At 40.1% G+C, this 22,096-nt stretch overlaps 2 protein-coding genes across 3 annotated transcripts; one reads left to right on the top strand and one right to left on the bottom strand.

Annotated features, from left to right (window-relative positions):
- Positions 1-11: 11 nt before the first annotated feature.
- Positions 12-19,907, bottom strand: ipo4 (importin 4). Of its 2 annotated transcripts, none has more exons than XM_028569746.1 (30): positions 19,723-19,907; positions 13,614-13,700; positions 13,368-13,447; positions 13,229-13,270; positions 12,924-13,053; positions 12,459-12,638; positions 12,264-12,329; positions 12,043-12,144; positions 11,851-11,934; positions 11,520-11,675; positions 11,334-11,387; positions 10,183-10,292; positions 9,878-9,986; positions 9,259-9,388; positions 8,497-8,610; positions 8,016-8,129; positions 7,640-7,763; positions 7,396-7,507; positions 6,276-6,403; positions 6,094-6,171; positions 5,757-5,814; positions 5,269-5,374; positions 4,741-4,934; positions 4,528-4,578; positions 3,991-4,116; positions 2,058-2,284; positions 1,812-1,944; positions 1,574-1,678; positions 866-935; positions 12-580 (listed from the first exon to the last, which is right to left on the bottom strand). In XM_028569746.1, exons 1-30 carry the CDS (start codon positions 19,870-19,872, stop codon positions 450-452), a joined length of 3,351 nt encoding a protein of 1,116 aa, XP_028425547.1. In that variant the 5' UTR covers positions 19,873-19,907; the 3' UTR covers positions 12-449. The 2 variants fall into 2 exon arrangements, with proteins under 2 accessions (XP_028425547.1, XP_028425548.1); XM_028569747.1 differs by lacking the exon at positions 19,723-19,907 and adding an exon at positions 14,111-14,629.
- Positions 18,952-21,598, top strand: nanog (nanog homeobox). The gene is made up of 4 exons (XM_028569752.1): positions 18,952-19,581; positions 20,068-20,411; positions 20,496-20,633; positions 20,902-21,598. The coding sequence occupies exons 1-4, from the start codon at positions 19,176-19,178 to the stop codon at positions 21,268-21,270; spliced, it is 1,257 nt and encodes a 418-aa protein (XP_028425553.1). The 5' UTR covers positions 18,952-19,175; the 3' UTR covers positions 21,271-21,598.
- Positions 21,599-22,096: the final 498 nt, after the last annotated feature.

The raw sequence follows: 22,096 nt of genomic DNA, 5'->3' as shown, positions 1-22,096 counted from the left end.
AACACATAAGGAAAAAAAAATGTAAAGTCCACTGACATACACTGGGAAATTGGAACAAAAAATTAAATTTATCAGGCGATCAAATTCATTGCTTTACACTCAGATAGCAAAGCCAGAAGTCAGTCCAAACAGTGGCAGAAATGGGACAGTAGCAATTCATAGTGGCACGTTCTAGAAATAACAGGGAAACAAAATACAATGCTAACAATACAGGATGGTAAACAGTACATAACTCTTAAAATAATACAACTTCAACATAGCATGTGTTTAAGCAAATAAATTAAAAGTTAATACTTGGAGGCATAACTGCAAAATGTGATAATAACTAGTAGAATGCTTGAAGTGCTTAGATCATTTACGCCACAAAGAATTGTCCCATTTTCTACCTACAGTATAAAAATGTATTGTTTTGGCTGGCTATTACACAAGAGTGGAAGGATGTGTGTGTGCTACGAGGCAGAGATGGCGACACTGAGTTTGGCCTGCTGCTCTCCAGGAAGTGAGGTCACAGCTTTTTGGAAGTCTGCAGAGTGCTGCTGGGCAAATTGTTTTATCAGCATGGCCAAAGTTTTCTGGGTTTCTGTGGAGAAGAGACAAAATAAAAGTTTAGGGATGACAGAAATACAGCAACATTGCAACCGAATGTTGATATGAGTACTGTGCAATGACTGCCTGGAGATGCTCAATGAGTGGAAAATAGTATGCCAGCTGTACTATGTTTTTCAGTAACTTCAGATGCACAAATAGCTTGAACACTAAACAGTTACAGTGTTCAGTTCAGATGAGTTTAAGTTAGTGCCTTTTCAGTGCTATCTAAGAAAAACAGGACACTGAAAATGCTGCCTGGTACCAAAGAAATCTTTACCTTCATCAACATTCTTGTTGCCAAGGACATGACTGGAAGCAGCAACTATGGGCTTCATTAGCTGCACAACCTGAAAAGGGAAAATAAGGAACAATGTTTAAGATTGGTGTCCAAGTCCATGGACCAAATACACACAATGACTGAGAAACCACAAGTTTCAGGATCTTCATCGAAGCATGGGATGTTTGTAAAAACTGAATCAAGAGAGTTGAAATATGCTGCATGCATGCATAATATGATGTAGTAATACTGTATAAAACATCACAAAATGTAATTAAAAATAAATGATTGAAAGATTGGCCTGATAGTGGTTTTTATAAAGCATGTGTTGAGGTCATTCTAAACATCTGAAGCTGCTCCGGCATCAACAATGAAGAACAATCACTCTCTGTTCGTTTGTCACCAACACCTTTGTTGTACTAAGACAATCTCAATGCCATGATACGTTTCAGGCATGAGGAGAAGCATTTAAAGAGAAATTGTAACAACTAAATGAACCATGGTGCTAACACCCCTGCATAATGTGACCATGAATAGGAAAAAATGCCAATATAGTTTTAAGAGAGGCAGGGAACACATTTTCCTAGACCACATGTAGACATGGCAGTATTACTGCTTGTGTAGTAACTAGCTTGGATGCCAGGGGAGACACATATTCCTCCCACACAGGGATTGTAATACCAGGTGTAAATTGTGTTTGCACTGTACCAGAGCAGGAGTGTTTGTGTAGAGCATAGCCAGGCAGTTGAACACGGTCTTGTTCTCCTCTAAGTCCTCTTTGAGGGGAAGACGAGCTACTAGAGCAGGCACAACCTGTTGGAGATCACACCGTGTCGGTTATTGTTCCAGTTTGTGGAGAATTTCCTGCTTGTGAAAATGTGTTGTCAGCAGTAAAGATTACTTGTGGTGGCTAAAAGGAATACTATCTATCTACTATACTACTTACCTGCTCCAGAGGGACAGCATCCACATTGCTCATGATCATCCTGCAGAGCGCGGCACACAGGTTGTCAATCACCCTGAGGTCTGACTCTTTGGTCAGCATGTTGGAAAACACAGACAGCATCATGGGATAGTCTCTGGAACACGTCAACTAAGGAACAACTGTGTGTAATGTTTGCTTTTAGAAATTAGGCATCAATACACAACACACATCCACACTTGCAAAAGCACACACACGTAAGAAGGATACGATACACAGATGGGTCCAGTTGCCTGGGCCAGACATCCCAGTCCAAACACGCTGTTGTTGCGAACCTCGGGATCACTGTCCCTCACTCCAGCCACCAGCACGGGAAGCAAACGATTGGACAGCCGGCCTGCCACTCCCTGGCCCCCGGACACGCTCATAAGGGACTGCAGGATTTCTCCAATGGTACCCACAGAGAAGGACCGGTCAGCCACGGTGCATGTGGATTTCTTTTGAGGGAGAAAGGCAATTAATTAGTGTTATACTGACCACAAAAGGACACATCAAAAGGCATTACTCTGTGGCAATACACATTGGCTAAATATCAGAAGGATCGTACCATTCAATGCTGTAGTCCAGTCACCAACTGTTGAGTCCAAGTCAAGTATCGAGTCCCCAGTGTTCGAGTCCAAGTCAGAGTCATGAAAGAAGAGTCCGAGTCCAGTCACCATTACCTGAGTTCTAGTCTCGAGTCCTGAAGAAGAGTCTGAGTCCACATTCCTCTGTATCTTTCTAATGTGAACATGTAGTAAGGGGCACGCATCATAAACTACAGTCGCAAGTGGAGAGCACACACCTCGCCCCTGTATGAAACAGTTACAGGCTAAATATACATCAATAGCTTATATCACATTTTTATGACCTATTACTAGGGTTGGGTATTGTTGTTTTTTTTCTTTTCTGATACCAGTATTTTTAAAATGGTGCCGGTGCCTAAACGGGGCCTGAACAGATACTATAAAGTGCATTTTCAGGTTCAGAATTGTATTTAGAGGTTGTACCAGAATAGGTTTACATGGTTTAAATTTTAAAAAAACACCATATTTCTTGTTGTACTACACATTGCTGCAGCTCCTCTTTTCACCCTGTGTGTTGAGCTCTCTGTTTTAGCTACCGAGTGAGGCATCTCACTTCTGTACCATCTTTGTTTGGAGGCGCACATGCGCAATAGCCAGTCAGAAGCAGAGTATGAGGGAGTGCCATGCTAGCAGCTAAGCGAGCATTATAACGTGTGTTACAAACCTCCTTGACAACATAAACGCTCACATCAGACGTCAGTCACTGTGAGTATTGATGGTCAGAGTTGTGTACAACGGCATCCCGTGGTGGGATAACTTACTGCTGCAATTTTTTAACATTGCTTATTTGATGTAAACACCAGGAAAACACAGAGCAGAGCCAGCCCCTGACCTCACGACAGCTGCAACAGGGAATTCAACCCAAGTTGGTAAGCCTGCTAGCGACTTTGTTTGTTAACGTTGTTGTTAATTGTTTGTCAGCTTGTCAACATTACCAGTTAGCTCACGTTAGCCTGTTTAATGTTAACAGTAACATTACATTTAACGCTATCTAACAAGTCAGCATCAGCCGACGATAACGTTGTAACGTTATGTTCATACGAGTCAAAACTCCGCAACAGTTCAATCATGTCACTGACGTTACCGCTTAACGTTACTTACTTACTCCTCTTCACCCCCTTATGGGAAATAAGGCTGCAAAGAGATCTCTCCATCGCATTTATTCCTTGGCAACATGCTGCACATCTCCCTGTGACAGGCAGCTCATCCAACTTTTAGAAACACAGCTAGCAGGGCCGTTTGGAGCTTTTTGAGGGCCTGAAGGACAGCACTGTTGTTGCCAACTTGGCCTTTGTTTGTGTTGTGACCAAGTCACCTCTAGTCTCTAATCTTTTCAGATGAATTTAATTAAAAAAAAGGTTGATGATTGATCATATAATCATTTTCAAAACATTCAAAACTGTTCCTGTGTTATTTCTGTTCATGTGATTTTATATATGAGTAGTGAAATAAATGAATGCATAATCGTGATAATCGTGAAACCGTGATTATTCTTCAGACTATAATCGTACCAACAAAATCTACAAGTAAATAGACTTCTGTTAGACTCCAGTTCTTGTTAATTGTTCCAGACTCACAGCTTTACTCATGAGGAGAGGCAGCAGGTCATTGAGGAAAGGTGCAAAGTTGTCTGCGGGCACAGAAGAGGCCAGCAGAGGGATTCCCTCCCCGGCAAACTCCTGGAGCATAGCATCGTACTCTGCCTGAATCAGAAAGCACATCAACACAAAGGACAATGTGTAACTGAAAAGTGATGTGGAAATAATGGGTAAAAAGCAGCCTATAATTCAATATCTACATAATCTATATTTACAGTATCAATATATAAAATTATTAAAAATTTATTTTTTGACTGCATTGGTATAATGTGAGAGCATACACTTTAACCTGGATGGTTGCAAAAGAAAGTGAAACTCTTGCATTACCAGTTCAACGTTCCATCCATTCACTTTGAAAGTAATTCACATTAACATGTTCTAACCACAATAATTCATATTCATCAACACATACAAACAATTTTGCTGTAATGTTGTGACATTCAAGATTAAATCACTTGTATGAGTAGATGGACTTTAATGTCCATGACTTTCATATTCAGCAAGAAGACAGCTAACCTGTTGGTCTTCATCATCAGCTTCATCACCACCACCATCCTGACAAACGGTCTGAACAGAGAGAAAAGAGAGGAACCAATGATGGAGGGTTACGAGCATTACTTCCACCTAGGAAATATCATTTTGGTGAATGAGTATAATGAACAGAGTATTTTAGCGTCCTTAGCTATAACAAAAAAAGCCTTCAACCTCATCAGCCTCCCCTCTTCTCACCTTTTTCTTGAGCACATCCCGGATGACATGGCTGATCTCCTTTAGACGTTGAGGGTTTTTGAAAGCCTCCTCCTTGCACGACTTTATGACATTGTTCATGGTTTCCAGAACACCCATCACCACCTGGCGCTCATGCTCCGTTCGCACCGTTTCCACAAAGCAGGGAAGAACCACATCCAGCAACTTCAGTAGGGCTGTGTGTGTGTGTGTGTGTGTGTGTGTGTGTGGGGGAGACAAGATGCGCATGTATGAGGAGGAATAAAGTTAAAACTAGCAAAAGGCAACTGCATTGATACCTGTTCAACACAGTCTTAAAAAAAAATAAAAAGAAGTTAGCTTGCTTCGACCTTACTGTTTGCAATGGTATATAATCTCACAGTATACTGTGTATCTGCTTAGAAACCACTTGTACTTTCTCACTTGATGTTGATCATTAATAATTCCCAATGCAGCAGAAAGCAGCACCACCCATTTCTGCATTTCCTGTAAATAACAGTAGCGTAGAGTTCCTGAGAAGAGAGGCTTTACCCTGGTGGTTGGTCTCGGTGGGATTCTCCTTCCACACTTGATGCTGAGCTCGACAAAACTGGCCCATGGCTCCGAATGCTGCCCTGCGGACATCCTCGTGGGGAAACTAGGGAGACACACACAAAATGACAGAATTATGGGGTGAGAAGAGAGATTATGCACCTGCCATTCAGAAGTGTTGTTTAACAAGACACCAAGTCCCTACTATGACCAGTGGAACTAACCTAACGTTGACCCTGACTTAGAGATTGATTGATTATTAAATAATAATAATAATAATGAAAAACCTTTATCTAAATAACTATAAATGTACTGGATAGCTTTTAAAACTGACTTAAGATAATGATTTAAAGCATGGTAAGAGTTCAAGACTTGCATCATCAATCTATCTACGGACACTTCCATTTATAAACCCGATGTACAAAGTGCCCTTCATGGCACATTGGACAAGAAGGATCATAGAAGACCAGCCAGTCAGAGTGACTTACATCTCTCATCTCGTAAACCTGCTGAAAGCTGGACTCCAAGAAGGGCTGGAAGGCAGCACTTTCATGGGAAACACAGCAACACAAGTTAAAATACACACATGTATGCACACAAAAGTGCCTGACATAAAATTAGTACTACACCGTTTTAAAGAACATATGACAAAATTAGAACAGAAAAGAAATGTAAAACTATTCGACATTACCTAAAAGATAACTGCACATGTACTACTCTGAGTTGCTGTAATACAGTTTCTGAGAATAGAGTCAGACTAGAAGAGAAATACAAGAAGCGCCATATAAATGCCGAGACTAGATCCCATGTAAATATCTATGTTACCCAGTGCTGAATGCAATCTCTCCCAGTGCATCACAGGCATCCTCCTTCTCATCGATGTAGGCGTTTTCCACACTGAACCTGAGAGATGGATAGACATGGTATCAGACGGAGTGAGCGCAAACGTTTGCTCAGGGATAGTAAATATACTTGCATGTACGTTTGTATGTGTATGTGACCCCCACCCTGCAACATCATGGATATCTGTCTCCGGCTCATCTTCCAGAAATTCATCTGCAAGTTTTTGTCCTTCGTTATCGTCATCATCATCATCATCCAGCAGGACAAATGTCTTGTCCTCCTCAATGTGGGCCTGATGAAAGGACAGAGGAAGAGGATGCTGAGTGAAATGCTGAATTATTATTTATATTACCAGTAGTAATCTTTCAAAATGTGCCTGTTTGAAACGGGCAGATTGCTTGGCCTGTGGTATTTCTCTAGAACCATTGTACCCCACAATTACTTACAGAAGGACCCCAAAGCACCTAATATGTTATTTACTATATGTTTTTTTGTCGTGATTTTTTTTCTCTGCAGCAGTCTCGTCCACTCCATATCTTTATAATGGAGCTAACCGGAGCTAATTGTTGCTGACCGAGCCTTTAGTCGTTCTCCATTCCCGTATTCATTAACAGTATTTATGGTCAGTTGTTTAAATAACAGAAATCTGATCAGATGAGATCTTAATGAGTGCAACACAGACATGTATAGTTCTAAACAGAGTATTTAGGATCCCCAAAATGCTTAAAAAAAAAAAGAACAATGATTCATAACAAACAAAATGACAAAGAATTAACTTGATTTAACAGAAGTTAGGAGGAGACAGTGTTGGGATTTATAATATCATAACTTTCTGTATGGATCATAGTATAGTTTTAAAGTTAAGTTGTCAATACATATAACATTTGGCTCCATGTATTTTCTCTGCTGAACCACAACATTTGACAAACCGACCAGATTTAATTGACATCAAAGGCTACTTCATCTGTATCATCTTTTAGTCTGATTTGTTTATTATGCAAATAGTTATTTCTTTCTAATTTATCTGTTAATTTTGTAGTCATTGTTTTCAATAAATGCTGAAATAAATAATAATAAACTGCTTAAAATTCCAAACCCAAGTGGGGCTGGGTACCAAGGAAACCAAGTGTGAAGTAGATTGGATGAATGGTTGACATGAGATATTTCAAAAGACACACACACACACACACACACACACACACACACACACACACAGAGATTCCCCAATTTTTTAGAGAGATGAACAGCTTGTAGTTTTCATAGTGTTGTGTGTATGCTTCATACCGTAATGCCTTCATTGGACTTGAGGGCGAGCAGCATGACTGTTGTAATGGCCGGGAGGTGAGGTGTCAGGCACTCCGGGCTTACTGTGGATACAGCAGAGTAGAGACTGTACCTGAAGGACAGAAGCACAGAGGGAGACTTTTTTTTAAATGTATTTATTTTCCTTCAGTTTATCTTGAACTAACAGACTGTATGTGGGGACAAAAAAAAAACTTCAAACATTTACACACACTGAGTTACATACGTGCAGCGTCTCAAGTCAGGGTCATCAATGGTGTCGGTGAGGTTGAGGCCCAACCGAACACACTCTGCAGCAAGAGGACTGAAGACATCTTTGCCAATGGTACGGGCCAGCACAGAGAGCGTATCTAACAGCAACAAGGGTCAACATCTATTAATTTATGCTATCGGGTTTGGTGTTGCAATTTAAAAAAATATATATATATTTATTTATTTTTTCTCTCTACATACTACTCTCTAACAAGAGTAAAACAAAACCTACATTATCACAAGATCTATGTATAACAAAATGCCACCAGGGTCAAGTGGGAAAAATAGTTTGTTCTAAATATACATCACAACTTCTTCCTTTTACTTTGCAAATCTCTGTGGTTACATACCCAAGGACTGAGTTTGCAGAGACCTCATTTCCTCTGTGGTGGTAGTCAGGAAGCCCTTCAGGCTTTCAATAACTGGAGGGAAGTAGGGAACCAGCAGCTCCTTGGCGGCATTGGCTGATAAGACAGTGATTTACAATGGGGCTTACATCACTTCACTTTGATCCAAGAGTAACATTATCTCCGCAAGTTTGTTTCATAGTGGACCAAGTGTTGCAGGTTAACATTACACCAACAACCCTACTTTATGTTTTTATTGAGTAGCACTTCTTCAGCCGGAAATGACCTGGAGTATTGTTTGGCTAAAGTGTAAAACTACACAGTCTCTCTCACTCTCTCAGCTCTCCACATCAGAAACACACACTTGGACGAAAACTGAACACTGCTAAAGTGAGTTATAAGTTGTTAAGCTTAACATTTAGCTTACATAGTAAGCCTGAAAAATTGCATGATTGCATCTGATGAATCTTTGACATCTTCTTACCTATGGCACCTATAGCAGACACAGCAAGCTCTTTTATCTTGAGGTTTTCCGTATTGTTAAGGGCAGACAACATAGTTTCCATGAGGGTGGGCAAGTAGGGTTCAATATCTGCTCCTGTTTAACCAAAAAGAAAGAGAAGATAAAGCATGTAGACCCTATTCTGACAAGAATTACCGCCTAGCTGTTCTAGTTCATCAACCAGCCAAGTTGCAGTTTACATTAATTTCTGTCAAGACTCAAAACATATGTAGCAAAGACTTTGAAGCAATTTGATAAAAAAGGTAATTAGCGTATTTGATGAAACATGGATGCTTGACACACATTTTCAACCCGGCAGCACAGAAGATCTATACAGTCAGCACAGTTTTATTTCAATTCAGTATCCAACCAAATGTGAAATATGGTCAAAATCTTCCCTTCGCTTCCTGAGAAAAGTGTTTTTGCACAACATTATGACATCACAGTGAAGTTTTATATATATATATATATATATAAAAAATATCATAACTTCATTATTTAATCCTACTGAAAAATTTGCGTGAAAAGTCAATCAGTTCATCCTTGGGTCCAAGTGGAGTTTTGTGCCAATTTTGAAGAATTTTAACCTTTGCAATACCAGATCATCTGTATAACACACGTTTGTTGGTTTGTTGAGTTGTTGTTGTTTTTTACTGGTTCATGGGAAGGCTGTTTCCTCTTACAGGGAGCAAGGTGTGCAGGCATACTGTGCCAGTCATTGAATAAACCTTTTTTTAAGCTTACCTAGGTTCTCCATGAAGTTCTCCAGGGCATAAAAGGCCTTGGTGACATGACCAACCTTGGCCTGGTTCAAGGACGAAAGGTAACCCAGCAACAAAGGCATCAACTCTGCACAGTACTTGCTCACTTCAGGCTGGGAAGAATAGTTGGTAAAAAGAAATTATAGAAATAAGAACATTTTGTATTCTGTTAAACTATAGATATACATGTGTAAAAATAAGTAACCAGTACTGCCATGCCAAGGAATGCAATATTGTACTGAAATGTATATCCTCTCCTACATACACAGTCCCAAGTCTGAACTGTGAGCATTCAACTGTATAAATATATCAAATATCAAAATATTGCAAATAATATCTATTTATGAACATGTTTTCATTAAAGTAAATGGCTCGTTTAAAACAGGCACAGTTTGCAAATACGGGCTGTGTGCATTTTTCTGTGGATTGAGCGTTTTGATACATTCACAGTATTAACATAGCACCTCAACCTGCTTTATAATAAAAAAGAAAACGTGAAAATCTCACTTTTGACAATATGGGGGCCTTTAAAAGCAAAATATTAACATGTAAGCAAAGGTAAAAAGGTATGTACCATTTTACATGTTGCTGTGTTGAATTACCTGTAAATGTTCAGAGAACTGTCCCAGGGCAAAAAGGCCAGCACTGCGCACCACCTGATTACTGTCAGAGAGACTCTGGCACACTGTCTGCAGCATTGATGACAGCAACCTAACATCGACAGGTATAAAGGTGAAGTTACTCAAATCATGTTGATTGTTCCAAAGTCAGCCAACAGACACACTATGAATATGGTTATGAAATATACATGAATAAAACAAATAAAAAAAAAAAAAAAATGAAATATACATGAATTTAAAAAAAGAAAATAAGTATGGGGAACTTTTTCCATGTCAGCTAGACATACTTGGTGCGTATGTGGTCAGCACATCCTTCAGCCAGCACAGCAAGACACATGAGACCCCCTTTCCTCTCATAGGGGTTTTCACTGGCAAGGCAGGTCTTGGCAAGAGGCATCTAAAACACAAGACACAATGTAATACATTGGGTACCGAATTCTGTACTTTCTTGGGTACCGACTGAATTACGACGGTACTACCAAGGACCAATTCACATTAAATCCAACAGTGCCAAATTCCAGTAACAGAGCATGTAAGTGCGAGCTTATCTGTCCTGCGGGGCTACAAAACACACACAGAGCAGTGGTGCGAACGGAGCAAAATTATGTCACCTCAGCAGTTTGTTTAAGTCACAGTGAGTCACGGCAATGCCGGTAAAGCGGTTGCAAGTGTGGTTACACTCAACGCAGACAGCATTCGCTGCAATACTGTATAATGGCGAGCCGAAAGCGGTATATGCCCTGGTGACAGACTGACAGGCTGGAGGTTGTAAGGCAATGCAACTATATTTCTATAGCACATTTCAGCAACAAGGCAATTCAAAGTGCTTTACCTAAAACATTAAAGAGAAATTAAAAAGAGATAGAAAATAACGGGCTAAAATAGAATAAAATACAAATACAAGAATAAAAGTTCCAGTGCCGTGTAAGAAATTATTTTTATTGATTTAATAGGTTGTAGGGACGGGTTTGGGAGAGGAGAGGGAGGTGTTGTGTTTTGCACGGTGTGTAAAATTTTCAAATCAGGACTCTTACTTAATGCATGTTATTTAAATGCCCATTGCTGTTTTAAAGATTCATCAAGACCCAAACAAAAACCTAAAAAAGAAAGTTCACCTTAAAAAGGGTAATTTTGTTTTTTTTCCTATAAAAATTCATTTTAACTATAAAATTAATGACAATTTATGTGGTTCATAGTGGGATTCATAATATTGCTCCCCGAATAAAACGTTGAGGTTAAGACTATGTGAAAGTACATTTATTAATCACATATTATTATGCTGTGTTAAAAAAAATTTCATGACTTTTCCAAAACTTTCTGGGTCTTTTTATGTTTTATGTTGGAATTTGCATTTTTCAAATTCCATAACTTTTCCAGGTTTTTTCAAAACGTATGAACCCTGAACATCTCTGTTAACATCAACATCCAGATGACTTACCAGTTGTTGAAACAGTTTCTCTGGGGGCATATGGAGGGCCATAGTGTCAATTATCTGTAAAACAATTAGCAAAAACAATTTATCAAGATTAAGCTTTCTTGCAACTCCACAGTGAATCTACTTGAGTTGTTGCAAAGTACATTTTCTTACACAACAGAAGAACACATTGTATATCAACACAAATACCTGAGCAGCACAGTGTTTGGGATTGTCATTGTCTGTGCCATCTCCGCTGTCATCCTCCTCATCCTCTGGGTCATGCTCCCCAGGTGGGGGAGCTGCAATCAGCACAGGGAAAATGGTCTGCAGGATGGGGTTCAGCAGCTTCTGCTTCAGCACCGTCTACAAAGTAGAGTAAAGTAAACACTTTGTAGTTGGCCAATAAAACAGAAATCTTCCATCTTTTGTTTCCAAATATGCAAACCCAGGAGACCTGACCATTTCTGTTTCAAATGACTCATACCTGTTCTTGAGCCTTGTTACTAATTTATTTAAAGTAGCATATGGTTTATTTTACCTTGCTCTTCAGCTTGATAAGGAAGGCAATACAAGAGAGTGCTTTCACCCGCAGAGAGTCACTCAGTGTGGTGTCACTGCCCACCTGACACAAACATTGATATTGAACATGTTATAATCTGTCAATTCTGAAATTAAAATAAAATTCACAACAGTGGGAAGTAAAGACAGAATTCAGACATTCAGCTCCCACCTCCAAGCAGAAGCGGACAATCTCAGCAACATGAGGGACGATGATGGACACCTCACTCTCCATGAGCTCATTAAACACCTCCATGGCCTCGCTGGCTTGGCCCTGTGCAAACACAGACAAACGTAATAATTCGACAGGTCTGAGTGATTTATACCCTTAAATTAACTGGCAACAGAAACAGGATTACTTGTTAAAAAAAAAAAAAAAATACTTCAATTTACCTGATCTGCCTTGATGAGGTGTTTCAAAGCGACAATCAGACTTGGGATGATAGAACGCATCAGGTTCTGTAGGGCAGCAATATGTCACATCGGTCATTAAAAAGTGTATACATCTTTCCCATTTGTAATGTTTTGAATGTCTATATACTATTTGAAAACTGTTGCTGCCAAATGTCAAAGTTAAAACTGCCTCACCATCTCTTCTGAGCCAGTGTATGCAGTAATGGCTGTAAGGGCGAGGATGCAGTAGTACAAAGCTGTCGGGTTGTTGTGGTCCTGCAGCACAGTACTAAACAGCTGTAGCAGCTGGCAGTAGTGAGGCTTGAAAGGCTCAGGATTGGACTCCATCACCTTATTCAGCAGCAGGAGGCCAACCTGTTAGGACAGAAGAGCGTTGATATTCCAAGGCTGTGATTGACAAAGATTGTGTCATACAATCTAACAGGAGACTGAAGTAGTTAAACAACTCCAAAACAAACTGTAACTCTTAGGTCATGAAATGAAAAATGCAATACAACACAGCTGTAGCCACAGATTGCAAATTAGAGTAGAGATGTTCAGCAATCATTTGAAGGTCCTAATGAAGATAATAAATTAACTGTTAAATTAGTAGATAAATGAACCGTATCTAAATTCGTAGTTGTTACATGAAGCCTGTACCTGTCGTTCATGAGGGTTGCTGCTCTTGGTAGATTGATTGAGAAACTGCAGCAGGGCAGGCCAGCGGTCTGGTGTTTCATGTTTGACCATAACTGCGCACAGTTGGGAGAGTGAATGCTGCACTGTGTGCCTGCAAAACAGATTTATAGATTTAGTTCAGGCTCATTCCTATGTCACATGTGTATGGCTGCATATGGCCATACGCACTTGAGATAACATTTTATATGTGTCAGTGTCATTTACAACACATACAATCTGGTTAATTGAAGACACAATAAGTTAATTAAATAAACTGAATAGCTTACTCTGTTTCCTGCATGAAGGCCTGCAGCACCACTGCCTTAAGGCTGCATGAATGAATAAGGGCAAACATCACAATTACAACTTAATTTCAACTATAACTGGGTGTAGTGTAAATTTGTCAATGAAAAAAAATCTGTGAACCTTTCTCTATCATTAGGGATAATTTTTTTCCAGTGTTTCTTCACTCTCATCCTCAGCATCACTGCAGCTGACTGACGAATCTAAGATGTACAATCAGGTGAAGATTTCAGGAAGTTTACAAAGATGAAAGCACACAAGGACAAATGCTGATACCCATCACTCGCCATTTCACATACACACACACTCACTCTGGAAATTATACTTATCCAATAGGATAAAACATTTCTCTCACTGCTCACACAATACCTGAGGGTTTTGGGAGCCACTCATGACAGCACACAGTGCTGGTATAATGGCTGGGTCTTTGAAAGCCTGTTTCAGCTGGGCGGTGGCCTAAAAGGGGGACAAAAGAAGTCTGACCAAGTTAGACTGGCTGCCACAAAGCTACATTATTGTAGAAATCACAAGGCACAAACGCACATTACAAAATGCAGCCAACTGACTCAGCCCGAGGCCTGAATTTTTTTTTTTTTTGAACTAAGTTTAAGTTATCTAACGTTACATGACATCTAATAATGTTAGAACACATTGGTGCTGTAGCTAGATATATCATGACCAACTGCTTGACAGTCAGCCGGCCGTTATTACCAGACGTTTACTTCGCTAGCTTAACGTTACTTCGATAACCGTTAGTTAACGTTAACGGTTGGTTTTCAAACTTGTCGTCTGCCTAACAAACTAGCTAGCTAGTAACGTAGCTAAACGCTAACTTGAAAAAAAGTTATTTGTGGCTTTAACGTTACCTGCTGAATGGCAGCATTATCGGGCTGTGTCAGCTGTAAAAGAATTCGCTCAAGTTCCTCGGTCATCTTGACAGCTCAGAGCAAATGTTACCACCTTTAGTTAACCTGTTGTGACCGTTAGCGGTACTATTTCTAATTAACCGGCTTAGATTAACGAGTTGTCCTTCTCTGTTGTGGTTACCAACGGTGTCCCAAGTATGTTACAGCTGTCAAATATGTAAAGAGAGCCTCTCTGGGCAGGTCTTATAGCTAGCTAGCTACCGAGTTTGCTGTAAACAAAAAAAATCTCTTTAAAAAAAGTCGGATACGTATGAAGCTATCAAACCGAAAAGGAGAGTCTGACAGATTCGAACCCCCTAACTCGGTCTGGTCCGTTTAGGCTTCAACTGCCAGCACGCGGAGCAGAACCGGCCAGGAGTTCCATGTGAGTTGAGTTAAAGGGACCTGCTGCTATCAGTGTGCATTCGGTCTGACAAAAACAAACAGCGCCTCCAAGCGGAGAGGAGGGCGTAGTGCAACCAATCTAAAAGTGGTGGAAAAGTAACAGATATTTATGGAAGTTGTGCAACAGTGAGTTACTTATACATAGACCAACTTTAGTATTATACTAAATGTTATGCTACTTTATACGTTTTCGTCACTACATTTAAAAGATATTGTACTTTTTATTCCAGTACATTAATCTGACAGCAATATTTACTCACTTTGCAGACTTTAAATACAAAAAATACACTCAATTACAAGTTTATTAGGTATACCTAGCTAAAACTGATGCAGTCTAATATATCTGCCCTGCATATATATATATATATATATATATATATATATATATACACACTACCGGTCAAAAGTTTGGGGTCACTTAGAAATTTCCATTCCACTCCATTCCAGACACAATACCTGCTGAGATCAGTTGTATTGTTTTTTTTAACCAGGGCAGCAGTTTTCAGATTACATTATTTGCTTACATAATTGCAAAAGGGTTCTCGACTGTTGTAGACAGAAGTGGCTGAAGAAACACTTGAAATTCATGCTTTTTGGTCTAAACGTCATACCCAAATTAAAAGTGGTACAGCTCCCATATACTTTGACACTCAGGGGTGTGCCTGATATCATTGGAAAGGTGATTGATGTGGGTTTGTTTGTGTATTTGAGAAGTGTTGTATTTTTTGTTTTTTGGCTTTTTATTTTGCACTTTTCAAATAGAAATAAAAAAACGCACAGACATATTTGTAGAAAAGAATTCATATAAAATCCATTTTTGAGTCTTTTAGCTTCTGAATTTTTTTCTGTAGTAAGCTGAGACGTGGCTAATGCTGTGTTGTCTGTTACCTGTCAGATGTGTTTACAGCAGTGTATTTTAATAATTTTACAGATTTATAACTTGGACAGAAATAACAAATCTCCATTCTAGCCTCTGTAACTCTGTGTCAGTAAGGCCTAGAATCACCCTGACACAACTTGAGTGTTTCCTTTCCAATGATATCAGGCACACCCCTAAGTGTCAAAGTATATGGGAGCTGTACCACTTTTAATTTGGGTATGACGTTTAGACCAAAAAGCATGGAATTTCAAGCATTTCTTCAGCCACTTCTGTCTACAACAGTCGAGAACCATTTTGCAATTATGTAAGCACATAATGTAATCTGAAAACTGCTGCCCTGATTAAAAAAAACAATGCAACTGATCTCTGCTGGTATTCTGTCTGGAATGGAAATTTCTAAGTGACCCCAAACTTTTGACCGGTAGTGTATATATATATTCGAACTTTTTAGAGAGGTGTTGATTTAAGTGTATGGTAATTTTGGAGGATGACAAAACTATATGTTAAACTCAGGTGTTTATGTACAAAAATGAATATTAGCTTATATAGTTATCTCAAAATTCAATATCAGTCTCTGTTGGTTAGACTATAGTCTTCCTTTGCCAGACCTTCCTCCACAGCGCTGCAGAGGAGCGCCTGGCTAGTCCACACAGCATTCCGGCATGGTGCTCTGGTTTATTGGCATTTTTTGCTTTCTTTTTTTTATATTATTTTTTTGGGGCTTTTACCTTCATTATAGAGTGACAGTGGATAGCCAGGAAAGGGGGAGATAGATGGGGATGACACGCAGCAAAGGGCAGCAGGTCAGATTCAAACCCACGCCGCTGCAGGACTCAGCCAACATGGTGCGAACGCTCTTACTGGGTGAGCCAGAGGCCGCCCGATTGGCATTTCTTTAACCAAGTGCCTGACAGAGCCACGGTGCCTCTGCAAACTGGCCTCAGGAAGGAACTTGTTTTGGTGGAACACGTGTACGTTCAAAAGCTGTTTTATTCATGCACCAGAAAACACACGACATTCCACTTTCGGGATTGCTCCGTTGCCGCCGGAAATTCCACTGGATTTCACTCTTTTCGGCCGGATGTCCGTTACCTTCCGCTTTCTTTGTGTTGATTTTTAACTCTGGTCTAATTATGAGGACTATGGTTAACTGCTCCTCAGATCTCTGCAGGGTAAATCCAGGCAGCTAGCTAGACTAAATGTTGAATCTGAGTTTTCTGTTACATGACTAAAACAACTAAAAGGCACCATCTATGTCAAGTACTGATATTTGCAACATTTAGCCGATATATACTTGTATACTTACGCATTTTTAGCGCAAGGCTTAGTAATCAAGTTTTATTTTCTATTACTACTTTTACTAAAGGTAAAGGACCTGTACGGTACTTATTCCACCACTGATTTATATTGCATGAAAAGTGCCTTGTGGTTGCAGTTGGGAGAAAGCTAGCCTCATTTGCACACTTTTCAGACAACAAAGGAGATACTCATGGTGTTGCATTTCCCGCCCAAAACACCCATTACCCAAAACACAACATCAGTGACTAATCTGCACTATACAAGAAAGCAATGCTGAAGAAGCAATCATGTAATTTGAGGACCAGAAGTCAAATTCAGCATCAGTTAGTTAGATATGCTTACGCCTACCAGGTAATCAGTATTTACTGTTATACATTTATTACAGGAGGGTAAGAAAATATACCAAGGTTTTTGCAGTAGCAAAAAAAAAAAAAAAAAAAAATGCAAACAAACCATAATTGATTAAAATGAGCATGTTCAAATGTATGGATACTCTAAGCTTGTACACCCTTTTTTCACAGTAGCAGTGCCTCACAAATACACTTACAAAATAGAGTACAGTATGCCTAGTCATCAGAGGCCAATCTGTTGGCCCCTTACCACATACCAATGCTAATGTATACTGCACAGCTGCCACTATACACACCTACACCATCAACCCCCCTCCTAAACTTCTCAGCTCATACACGATCAGACGAACACACCCTGTCGAGGCAGAGATCAGTAAAAATGCTAATGTACCCATTAGGCTCACTGTTCGCACATTATTTCAGCACTAAGTAAATCATTACCACCTCAATACAGGCAAGGAGGGGGAACACAAACAAGCACTTGGATGGTAACACGTGGCTAATCTAAATCATCTTTATGAAAAGGATTGCAAATGGAGGTAAAGGCCGTTTGCATCAACATGCCCAACCCGCTGTACAGAATGGGGAAATGTTGGGCTTTGAAGTTATGGTCTGTCTTTGAACACTTATGTTCAAAGTGCAGAAATTAAAGAGTTGAATAAGTTTTACATCATGTTGGACTAAACATTCTGTCAAATACATTTTTAGTAAGAAGCTCTGCTGCCATCTATTTAGATTTCTCAATCATTAACAAAAATGCTGACTATGAAGTATTAGTGGTTCATAAACTATTCATGCTTGAGACCCAGATGTTGTATTTAGTCCATTGATCTGGGACTGAAGCACATGAAAACATTATTAATCATGCAATTGGAGTCAACAGACTATTTGGAAAGCCGCTTTTGGTTACTAAGTTATGTTTTGTGAAACTGCCTGGTACACAAAACCCTTCCCTGCTTAGCTAGATCTTTTGCTGCACAGTGTATTCATCCACGCAGGGAAGCGTGTTTTGTACCAACACTCAAGATGCCATAAAAAAAAGATCATGTTTTCCTGAACTGCATTATCAGGGAGTTGCAATACTGCCCTTTTCTTGCCTTCCTTTCCTTCTGATAGCTAAAGGTGTGCTCTATACCCTACTAACAAACACAACCGCAAAACACCACCAGTAGTAGCTATCTGAGCCTCAAAAGTCTTTAAAAGAGACTTATCTCTTGATTGCAAATACTGAATTTGGGCCACACAATTAGGAGGATTTAGGCATGAGGTAACCGTGAGGTAATATGATTAAACAAATTATAAATAATCATTTAAGAATATGCATCATGCACATTACCAGATTAAATAATGTCTTTAAAAAATATTTTGACACACAAACACTCTTCAACAAAGGGCCATAATTAGATTCCTTATCATCATGCTGGCTTATATTGTGCTCAAATAGTGCATATTCATATTACCAAACAAAATTACATTTATTGATATTACCACAAAACAATTTCCAAATTCCCATTCCAATCCAATAGGTGTAACACTGTGGGCCATTTTACTTTGCTGATCTGTGGTATTGAGACATCACTCACTAAAAGAAAGACTCTAGATATTCAGTGTACCTATACTTTGATTTTTTAAATATAGGATGATGATATTACAGAAGTGGGTTACTTAAAAATTAAATAAAGGTATATAGTAACTCTTCTAACTTAACTTTATTTTTGCCTCCAAACTTGACAAATTAAAAGCAAAGATTAAACCTACCTATGTTGCCAATGAAATTACGTTACTGCCGCCCATGAAGGGTGAATCAAAGAGATTGGCTCAAATCAAAACACCCACCTACATACCTGCCCACAGAACGGCCACCACACCCACAATCCCACACGTCTTTATAAACAGCATCTGGAGGCTGGTCGCATTTTAATTTTTGAAGTTAGTTGGCGCTGCTTGTTTTAACTGGACAGGTCATTGCTTTTATTTGTCTTTTCAGATCTACGGGGTGCCCACCTCCATTTTAAGTATTTTTAACACCAATACTTTTTTGGTTGTTTCATTATTTTTTTTTTAATCGCGATACGCACATTTTGCCAGAGAGATGGCAGACTGGAAGGCGCAGATAAGTTACAACTACAGCCCTTCTTACCATGCATACGCCTACGGACTCGTGTACCAACCCGGTTCAGAGCAAAACCACGCGAACCTGACTAACTGGGGCGAAGCCGGAGTCACGGATTTGAGCAACTACAATGCCGGGGTGACACCGGCCTACTACGCCACCACCGCCAGAACCCGGGAAGAGTCTTCACCTCGCAGTCCGGAGCAGCATGACCTGAACGGCCCTGGTCACTACCAGGGCACCGGGGTCGTCTACCTCGGTGACACACAGGCAGGCCGTATGCTCCTGGCCGGACCTCCCCGGACTGCGTACGACGCACGGTCACACGAGGCCAGACGGGCCGGGAGCGATTCCACTAGTGACTCTGAGGCACACACCTCACCGGGTATGTAATTTTGATCTTAGTATTTTGCAAAGATGCTAGCTAGCTAATCATAGCAGAAAAGACTGGACCTTCCCTGTGCTGTTGGAACTTAACTGGAAATTAACAATAACTTAATTATAAGGTTTTTGCATCAGTGCTTACATCTTCGCGTTGGTTGCTGAAAGCTATAATTTCTTCCACCAACATTGCACCCGAAGTCCAATTCAGTTCCATCTTTGTCGTGAAAGAGATTCCCAAACATCCCGCCACTGACTTTACTGAGCACTCCTGGAAAAAGCCATGTGGCGACATCTCGCGACAGAATCCGAGAAACAGTCTCTGGCTAGATGTGTTCAATATGCCTTTGAAAATGGGGCATAGTTTACTGTAAATGTGTATATACCTTTTTTTTTTTTAAGCAATATTTTTTTTTTTTTTAAAATGCTTTGGCAAATCCACGTTGACCCTGTAGCTCACCCTTCTCACAATTTGTTCCCGTTCACTTAGATTCATGGAGTTCTGGCAGCAGCCGAGAAGGAGTTCTCCCCCAGGCAGACCCTGCCACCTGGGTGAAGAAAGAACTCAATGATGAGGCAAGCAGCAGGAGCCCTGATGCCAGCAAAGATGTTTCAAGCTCCATCATGGAAGAGCCAAGGACCTTTGCTGTCAATGAGAACGATGCAGAAGTAGTCAAGAAGACTACTGCTGTAAATAACCCTAAAGTAAAGGCCCGTGCAGCCTTCTCAGAGATTCAGATGAATACTCTAGTCCAGCGCTTCAGTGTTCAGAGGTACCTCACCCCTGCTGAAATGAAGAACCTTGCAGAGCTGACAGGGCTGACCTACAAACAGGTGAGGCATTAAACAGGTTGCAAGCATAAAAAAATGTATGCATGTTCACTTTTTGATCAGCTGGGATCTCCATCTTATTTATAGGTTAAGACGTGGTTTCAGAACCGAAGGATGAAGCTAAGGAGGCACCAGAAAGACACCAGCTGGGTGTCTGAGCGCTACAACAAAGGCAGCCCGGTTCGTGGAACCATGTACACCAACATTCCCTCACATGGACCGTCTGTAAGTAGCTAGCTAAAGCATTATTTGCTCAAATGGTAAAGGCAGATAAAAGTGAGACTATTGTCCTGCCCAGGTTTCCTGTTAACTGAGAACAGCGAAAAAGCGGTTTGGACATAGAACAAGACGTCCGTAATGGAGGCCTAACCGTAGTCTGGTTATGGCCTTAAAGGCGAGGTGAAACAAGGTCAAATTATATGATGTGATAAAGGAGAATATATAAATTTGCTTCTTCTACTAAATTGAACTACCACTTTGTTTTCCTTTTCAGTATCAGGGAGAAGCCCGGCCCCAGCTCAAAGAGCAATACAACCAGCACATGATGGAGGCAGCCTTTAAGAAAAATCCACAGAACATGGCCTTCTATGTGGCTACTATGGGCTCTGCTGCTGGATCTGCTGGCTACCCCTCCTGGGCACCTGGCACACCCCAGACTGCGGTGCCCTCCAGGCCCCAGGCAGCTGGTTGGTCCATGCCCCAGGCGGCTGGCTGGTCCAGGCACTATGAATACAATCCCAATGCCTTTACCTCAGCCAGTGACACTGCTGAAAATGACGCTGTGCAGGACACAAGCTGTGACGGAAAAGATGGCGAGCCTGTCAACAGCAGCACAACAATGGTACATAATGCCAGCCAGTAGTCGATGTTCAGCTGCTAAGCTAATAAGCTTTTCTGTAAGTTAGTCACGTTAGTGTTAAGTTTCCTGACTTGTATTTGGCCGGTGTGTACATATTCCCTGTTCATACTCCTGTTGAAAAGAACTTTTTTTACTATGAACTTTTATTTTTATATGCAACTATTTAATGTATTGTGTGTTCCTTGCGCTTGGTGATACGAGATGGGTCCAAGTTGGATGCATTCTTTAGATTACATTGTATTTTGGAACTGTTTTAAGGCTAAGTGCTGATACAGATCTGATGTGCACACTTTTTTTTTTTTTTACATAAATACAAGTTCACTTTGTTAAATGTAGGTTTTTTTTTTCTGAGAGCATGATTGATATTGCAACATAAATTTACTAAATTGATTGAGTGCATGTAATGCACATGTGTAAAACTCGAGGCCCGAGGGCCAAATCCGGCCCCTTGCAGCTGGAGATCTGGCCCGTATGTATCAATTTCGGTTTACAATAAATTTTAGTTGTGCGCCAAACAAGAAACAGTTTTTTTCTTTTTTTTTTTTTTAAACTACAATTACATAACATTCAAAGCAAAATATGGCAGATTTGCCGACTCAGACTCAGAAATTCCCCCAGAATCAGTTTTCATATTCAGGCTGTGAAATAGGTTGCTGTTAAAATAAATAGTTTTGCTTTATTTGCTAACTTCTATGATGGATAAGGAACTCTTGATGACTTTTGTAGGGCTTCATGTCAACAAATGTGACAAAACATACAAAAAATTTCAGAAAAAGCAACAAATTTACAAAAAGGTGACAAATGTGAGAGCCATAAAAGTCAGAACCAA

The sequence above is a fragment of the Perca flavescens genome, chromosome 22 (genome assembly GCF_004354835.1).
Source record: "Perca flavescens isolate YP-PL-M2 chromosome 22, PFLA_1.0, whole genome shotgun sequence".
NCBI classification, from domain to species: domain Eukaryota; kingdom Metazoa; phylum Chordata; class Actinopteri; order Perciformes; family Percidae; genus Perca; species Perca flavescens.
Note: the sequence above shows the minus strand (reverse complement) of the source record. Positions and strands in the feature narration are given on the sequence as shown.